This window comes from Sabethes cyaneus, chromosome 2 (genome assembly GCF_943734655.1).
Source record: "Sabethes cyaneus chromosome 2, idSabCyanKW18_F2, whole genome shotgun sequence".
Classification (NCBI taxonomy): Eukaryota; Metazoa; Arthropoda; class Insecta; order Diptera; family Culicidae; genus Sabethes; species Sabethes cyaneus.
Window position 1 is genome coordinate 141,121,845 of NC_071354.1, and position 8,763 is coordinate 141,130,607.

General features: G+C 40.5%; 1 protein-coding gene across 1 annotated transcript; it reads left to right on the top strand.

Annotated features, from left to right (window-relative positions):
- Nucleotides 1-748: 748 nt before the first annotated feature.
- Nucleotides 749-1,875, top strand: LOC128738034 (clavesin-2). The gene is made up of 3 exons (XM_053832849.1): nucleotides 749-1,181; nucleotides 1,235-1,545; nucleotides 1,606-1,875. The coding sequence occupies exons 1-3, from the start codon at nucleotides 749-751 to the stop codon at nucleotides 1,873-1,875; spliced, it is 1,014 nt and encodes a 337-aa protein (XP_053688824.1).
- Nucleotides 1,876-8,763: the final 6,888 nt, after the last annotated feature.

The window sequence follows — 8,763 nt, forward strand, 5'->3', positions numbered from 1 at the left end:
ATCCGCCTGATTATTTTGAAGATCTGGAAAGATGACGCCAGACTGGCCTCATTTGAGTTATCTATAAGAAGGGACATTAACTCGATTGTAGAAATAATCAAGGCATAAAGGTGCGTTTAGAGTGGCAACATGTGGAATGCAAATTGTTCCAAACTGTTGCCCGATTTTTCCATATAACGACCGATGTTGTCATAAGTATCCCAACTGTTCAGGCGGCAACAGAAGCAACTTTTAGGTCTTTTAAAATGTGAATAGTGGAATTTGGCCACAACATCAAGACTTTACAAAGTGCCTGGTAGCTGATGGCAGACAACGTTTTATACTTCAAGGGTTTTATAAATCAAGGGTACAAATACGTACTACTGGCTAAAAATATCCATTTTTTGTTAAAGGGCTTCTTCAGTATTTCAGTAAGGTTACCACTTGCTGTCAATAGACATAGTAATGAGTCTCATACCATTCCATACGCTTTCTTGTGAATTTTAACTTATATCTGCTTCCTGGCTCTGGGAACTGGGAGAGGACTCTGGGAGAGAAGAAAAATGTAAAATTTTACAATTCTTCTGATATCGATATCTGATTGTCGGCTGTTCAATAAAGTGAACTACGTGCTTGATTTTAACTATTGTAAAACTAGGTTTAAGAATGAAATTTTATAATTAAGATAAGATATGTCTGTACCTACTGCCTTAGTCGATAAATAACCTTCAGTTTATGTTTTCTTTTTACAGTACTCTAAGTCAGCAAAATGACAACCACCCGCGTCATACTGAGTTTTCCTTGGTCCAGTAACGGCGATAAAATGAAGGGTGACCTGTTCCAGGATACTGGTGTCACCGATGCGGTAATGAATGTTGCTCGCAAGGAATTGCGAGAGGATAAAGCAATCCGCGAACAAAGTCTTCAGCAGATGCGCGAATGGATCAGGCAGAACCAGGACATTGAGAACGTTCGCACCGATGATCTTTTTCTGTTGCGTTTTTTGCGTACGAAAAAGTTCAGCGTATTCATGGCAGAACAAATGCTCCTGAAGTATTTGAATTTACGCCGACTTCAGATGCATATGGTGCACGATTTAGATTTTTTGTCACCAAAGTTAAACAAACTTATTAATAACGGATACATGTTGGCATCGCCAATTCGGGACAAGAATGGCAGACGGCTCATTATTGGATTTGCAAGTAAGATTAAAGTAGATGAGCTTATACACATAATTTCAAATCTGTTGTTTTAGGTCTCTTCGACCCATCCGAGCACGATAGCACCGAAATGTCACGGGTACACTCCATAACATATGAAACTCTGTTAGAGGATCCTCAAAATCAGATCTTGGGCTTTGTCCATATTGGCGACTTTAGGGGAATAACAACAGCCCACATATCAAGCTGGAATCCCACCGATTTCCTCCGAATGGTTAGATGGGGTGAGCAATCGATTCCCATGCGTCATAAAGAGGTCCATTTCGTTAACGTGCCGTCGGCGGTCAAATACGTCATCGAAGCCGGAAGATCGATTATTACTAAAAAGATGAAGGAACGGCTACAGGTAGACAGAAGCTTCCAATGATTTAAATCCTTTGATAATGTTATATTTTTCGCAAAATAGGTTCACGTCACAGTACAGGATCTATGTAAGAAAGTAGATCCAGCTTGTCTACCGAAAGAGCTGGGCGGAAAGATCCCACTGGTTGATATGATTGAAAGTTGGAAGCTGGAACTAGCAGCTAAACGCAGCGCGTTACTAGCACTGGATAAGATGAAGATTTTGAGCGACCGAGGTATCATCACACGACACAACAATGATCGCAATAATAATAACGGTCAATTGGGAATGGAAACGATAACTGGTAGCTTCCGAAAACTAGAGGTTGATTGATAGGAGTGGTATAGAAGTGATCACTATTGTTAACAGAAGCTATTTACAGTAGTTAGTAAGTGTGTGCAAGCATGTCTGATAAGAGTTACCAATGAATTTCAGCAGCAATTTAGTGGTACATTTGTTTTTTATGGTACATGTAAAGTTATCATATTGAAGAAAGAATAAATAGTCTCCGAACAAACGTCACTGGGCTTGATATATTGCACAGCAACCTTCACGTCTAAAATATTCTCGTAAACTCAACGAAGTGCATAGATAGTACGTCATCAGATAAAAATCTCTTAAACTTGCAGCGGAAATTCGCTATCCAGTATGAGAATCCGGTTTAACTTGTTTACTACATGTCAGTTGTTCCAGACGTTCAATAAAAGCGTGACTTTCCTGTGAACCCTAGAATAAAGGCGTCGATATTGCACTACCATACAAGTTATTCTATCAGAAACATATAAAGATTAAAATTTGTGCAGTTTTCGAGTGTTATGCTGTATGGTTGTAATATACCACAGCAAGGCATATTTTAATATCGCATGTAGCCCGCGGTTAATAAAGATAAGCTGGAATAGCAATTGTGCAAAGAACCATCAAATGGATACCCGGTGGTAGCATATCATTCATAATCAGGCTTCATTTGCGGTTTTTCGCTCATTACATGCTCATTTGACTACAAAGCCAATGCGAAACAGAATTCGAAAAAGTAGTGTAAAGCACAATTGTAGAGTTAAATATTATCTACAATATTATTGGAAAAAGTATATTTTATTTTTTTAAATACACTGAAGTCGCTTTTTACGCGACTATTTTTACGCGAATTTCGGAATTTACGCGGTTTTTTTACGCGATTTTGATTTACGCGGAACGTATCCTTCGCGTAGCGACTTGAGTGTATATTTATGGCGCTATAGGACTGCTATACGCTCTTAAAGAAAGCGGATTTAATTGCATTGTCGTTCAGCATCTTGCGACGTAGCCGGCCCCGCCTAGTCCAACTTTCGCCAGATGTATAATGGGAATCTCTACAGCGTGTAGTATATATGGTTACGCCACTCTCTGCTCACCATTTGTACTCTGCCAGAAATAGTCCACAACATCTTTCGTTCAAATTCAACAGATGCAGACGTATGTCTTCCGTAAGCAAAGTTACACTCTTAAGTTCGAAGAGGACTCCTGGATCGTCTTGCTGAGGGAAAAGTAGGCTCGACTTTCAGCTTTAATGCGACGTTGAATCTCCTTACTCTTATTATTATCGGTGATGACTAGAGATCCCAAGTATATGAATTCAGTATTCAGAATATATGAATTGCAGTTCATCGCCGTCAATAGTCACTGTCCGTGGAAGGTTAACGATGTTTTCTCTGAAGCCTCTTCCTACCATATATTTGATTTTTGACGCATTGATTTGTAACTTAATCTTACTAGCCTTTAGTCCTAGTTTTTATTCTGACACAGATTGCCTCTGCCGTCCCAAGGATTAGAATAATTTTGTCGAGGTCGTCTACGAAGGCTAGGAATTAGCTACTCTTGCTAAAGATCGTACCTCTCGTTTCGATGCCCGCTCGCCGCATCACACCTTCAATAGCGATTCGAAAGGACTCGAGAGTGTCCTCTTAACGTGCACGTAACACATCACTCGCTTCACGTAGCTTTGATCAGCCGGGTCAGTTTGTCCGGAACATCGTACTCGTGCATTACCTGCCATAGCTGTTCGCGTTCAACGGTATCGTATGCTGCTCTGAAATCCTCGAAAATTTGATGCGTGAGCACGTTGAGGATTTGGAAGAGAGTAAATTTTGATCCGTCGTAGCATGAGCCCTCATAAAGCCCGCCTGATACTGCCCTACGAATTCTCTTGCTATTGAGAATAGACGACGCAACATAATCTCAGAGAACACCTTGTAGGCGGCGTTGACCAGCGGTAGTTACAGCAATCTAGCCGGTTGCCCTTTTAGTTGATGGGACAGACTACACCTTCCATCCACTCCTCCGGTAGTTTCTGCTCTTCCCAAATCCTTGAAATTATCCAATGAAGTGCCGTTTTAACGGTTTTTGGTCATTTTTGTTGAGTATTTGTATTTTTGAAGGCTCAATTATTCTTCAGCTTACCGATTTCTCGCCGGAACTATTCGAGATCGGAAGTCAGCATGTCGAAATCGTTTGTAGGCACTCCTGGGATAACTTCCGTTGTGTCTCGCGAAACTTTCACGTGTCATATTAGCCCGGAATAGTTGTTCCAGCTTTTTACGATCTCTGTTCTGCTCTGGCACTTTTTCCTCCTCAAGATCGTGGTCAATTCATTTCTCGCTCGTCGATACTTCGTTAAATTCTCCCTCGTGGCAATGCTTAGATAGTGTATGCAAGCTCTTTTTCGCTTTCCTTCGCTTGTTGGCACTCCCCGTTAAACTAATCATTTCGTGTCCTCGATATTTCTGAACCTAGCAGCCTAGCACCATGGTTGTGATCTCATTGACGGCGGGAGGTATTCTGTTCCATCAGTTTTCGAGTGTCGAAACTGCTAACTCCACAGAGGAAGGTAGAGCTTCATCCAGTACGCGCTTGGAGTTTCCTACATGTGCGGGTTGCCTAATTGCTGGATGTTAAACGGGGGTGGGCGGTTTTGTCACGAGGTATATACCGTCGATAGCTTTGAGCGCCACATGAACTGTTAATAGGTAATGATCCGAGTCGATATTCCAAGTAACAATTTTAAAGCCACTTGGTTTTATTTGAATTTTATATGGGTTTTATTGCGGTATTAATCATTACCTCTGGTTTTACTATGGTATTACATAATACCAAGTGGATACGAGTCAAAATACACTTGTAGCTAGCTATAAAACCCTACTAAAACTGTTAATAAAGCAACTTTATTGTGGTTGCTTAAATTACCACGATAAAACTAATTGGCTGCACCATGTCTCTTATAAACTTACCATACGTGAGGCGTAGCAATACAAAAAAATAGCCAACTTGAAATGGAACATCTCAAAAGGGTGCTTGATTTAGTTTTTATTCTGCTGACCACGTTGTATCTGTTGATGAGTGTGTTGTACCATTTCTTCCTATTGACTCTCATCACCCCCACCCCACAATGTTGATTGCTGTACTCGCTTAAAATGATTGCACCGAAAATCATTCACCTCCAGAAAATGAGCAACCAAAATTAAACTACCGCCTACTAGATTGTGGCCTGCTCTCTGAATATTTACTAAACTATGACTAGAAGATAGGGATGGGAACTATCATTAAAAATCATTACTGATCACTATCAGCAGTTTCCAGTACGTTACTGATAACAATCAGTTAATATCAGTAATTTTACACATCACCGCATTGAAGCAAAAAAAAAAGGAAATTGTTACATTATAACTTCGTTATGCATTGTAAGTTTACTTTATAATTTACCAGGCGGATTTGATGGTGACTCGCGCAGCTGCGGACTAGATTTTTACCATCCTGCAGATCTTGCAGAAATGTCGGGAGTACAACGTACGCGCATCACAATTTTATTGATTTCAAAGCAACATACGATACAGTCGATCGAGACCAGCTATGGCACATAATGCAGGAACACCGTTTTCTGGGTGAACTGACGTAACTGATCTTAGCTACAGTGTATCGAGCGATGTGTTTCGTGCGGATCTCGGGGACACACTCGAATTCCTTCGAAGCATAGCGAGAGTTGAGACAATGTGACGGTTTATCCTGCAAGCTATTCAACATCACTCTTGAGGAGGTGATCCGTCAAACGGGCATCGAAACGAGAGGCATGATTTTCACTAAGGGTAGCCAACTCCTAGCCTTTGCAGATGACTTTGATATCATAGCTCGAAACCTTGCGACGGCGGAGGCAATCTAGGACAGATTGAAAGCGGATTGAGGTCTAGGAGGATTGGGTTAAAAATAAATTATTAGACCAATAGTTCTTTATAGACTTGAAGCCGTGACGCTGCTCACGGAGGATTTTCGCGCCCTTGCCGTGTTCGAGCGGAAGGTACTGCGGACGATATTTGGCGGAGTACAAACTGAAAGCCGAGATTGGCGAAGGCATAGGCATCACGAGCTACTTGCACTACTTAGAGAGGTTTTCATCGACTCGTCGTAAGTATGTCGGACGGCAGTACGACGAAAACAGTTCTCTTCAACAACCCCACGGGCACCAAGAACAGGGGGCTCAATGTGCAAGGTTGAAGGTGATTTGCGACTTCTTAGATGACTGGGAAATGAGCGATGAGTAGCCCAAGATCCGCTTGAATGGAGACGACATATTGTGTCATTCTCGTTTATCGTACGCAACTACCGACCAATAAGTTTAATCTTACTGAGCTTTCTAACAGAACGACGTAACTGTATCAGTAAACATCAATAATAGCGAAAGCTTACTGATGCTTAGTGATATTACACTCAAAATAATTTTCACGTCGAAATTACGGGAAAAGTTATATGAATATTTTCCATCTAACTTTTCCTGTACTATTTACGTGAATTTCACGTAGCTTGCATTAGTATACGTGCATTTACGAGGAAATCAGATAGATGTTATTGTATTTTCCAATAATGTTCAACTGAAAGTCACGTAATTCCCTGTAGAGAAACGCGATGTATCACGTGGAAAGGACGCGTGGATTATTTTGCGTGTATTGCTTATTGATAAGTATCAGTATAGTTACAGTATAGTTTTCCCATCCCTACTAGAAGAGTCTTCTTGAAATGAGCGAAGCTGTTATGGTGTTAAATCAGACCGGACCAAGACGCAAAATTTAAAAAAAAAATAAGGTAATAATAGTAAACGATCAAGAAGTTCCTAAGCTACATTTTACTCTAATCAGATAACATTAATGTTACAAATAGCCAGAGATATGAAATGATTTCGAACGATTGGTAGCCATAAACAATTCAGAATAGTAAGCTTTGACCGTATGTTTTATAAGGAGCTGTCACTTTTGCCTGCCCAACAGATCTCCAATACATATGCACTCTGCAAGCACCCTATGCGACGTAGTGCTCGTTTCACCCCACCTAAGGGTGCCCATTTCGCCCCCACTCAAGTAGTTAAAGTAAAAATGGGTTTTTACACTAATTATAGTATAAAATCAAAACTTCAATGAAGGTGAAATTTGAGATACAATGTATACATCATGTTGCAGTGTGCACTTGATAGATTAAGATATTTAAATGATCGTAAAAGCTTATTTGGTAGTGAACCAAAATTATGATTATTTCAGCGTCTGAGAACCTAGTTAAGTTTTTTTAAATATAACTCCGTGTTTTAAAAGTTTAGATCACTCATTTTTTGATAAATTGATACTGTAGTACCAGGGGCGGACTGGCCCACCGGGCAACCGGGCAAATGCCCGGTGGGCCCCTGTAAAAATTTCGTTGTTACACAAAATGAGATTTACCAAAATTTTTATTTCAGTTAAACTTTTTCTACGACTCACGAATGTTCAATTGCTGGGGCCCCATGATTTATGAAATCAACCGATTTGATGATTGAAAATTCAGCTTCAAATGAGACTGTTGGGGCCCCGAGCTTTAAACCAAAATTTGTCTTTCAATTAAACTTTTTCTATGACTCACAAATGTTCGATTGCTGGGGCCCCATGATTTAAGAAATCAACCGATTTGATGATTGAAAATTCTGCTTCAATGTTGGAGCCCCGAACTTTAAACCAAAATTTGTCTTTCAATTAAACTTTTTCTATGACTCACAAATGTTCGATTGCTGGGGCCCCATGATTTAAAAAATCAACCGATTTGATGATTGAAAATTCTGCTTCAAATGGGACTGTTGGGGCCCCGAACTTTGAACTAAAATTTCTCTTTCAATTGAACTTTTTCTACGACTCACGAATGTTCGATTGCTGGGGCCCCATGATTCATTAAATCATTTAAGTTGAGCTGTTGGGGTCCAGGCTCCGAAAATATTACCAGCTTCAATTCAGAGTATTTAAAAGTAGAATTAGTATTTCATCCGCGGTTATTTGACTACTTATAAATATTGAACTGCGGCTTAAGCTCCATACTCAGTTTACTTCAGTGGTGACGGTCCGTTATCCATCCTGCGCCTAATGAATTATAGTTCTCCAGTACCCAATCCTGGGCTACCTTTCTTCAAACCCCTCGAACAACAGCTGAACGTGCATCATCCTCGATAGCGCACATCTATCAGTGCGATGTCTACTCCGAAGTCTACGGTCTCATCCTGATTCTCTGCTTAAAATAATTTTGGCTACTCTTTCGTCGGGCATTCTAGACACGTGACCAGGCCAGCGCAGACTGCCACACTGTACTATCTTCATTATAACAGCATATTTGCATTCTTAATATATCTCGTGGTTCATGCGTCTGCGCTACACTCCATTTTGGATTTTGCCATATTTTACGCTAAAACCCCAAGAATTCGTCGATCAGCTTCTTTTAGCGTCCATGATTCATGTCCGTAAAGGGCCACCGAGAGGATTAGTGTTCTCTAGAGCGTCAGTTTTATGCAAATTAGCTAGCTACGGGACTTCAGCTACAAAATGTAATGCCTGCGTAAAGGCCAATTCGCACCTGCAATTAGTCGTTTTATTTTGCGACTTACATCGTTGTCACATGTCACGAGCATTCCAAAATATATTCAGTTACCCTTCGACACCAACACCAGTTGGATTTCCACGCCATGTCCTTCGTTTTGGCGGTATTAATGGTAAATCCCAATTTCTCAATAAATGACCTAAAGGCTTCTTTCGCTGCTCTACTTTTGATTTCGCTGCTCTACTTTTGATTTCGCTGATATCGACGTCATCCGCAAAATCAAAAAGCACGTGAGCTCTCATCTGCTATTCTGACTCATAATTTTTACTCATCCAGTGTCACACGAATCAACGTAACTAGTTCTGTGGGAAA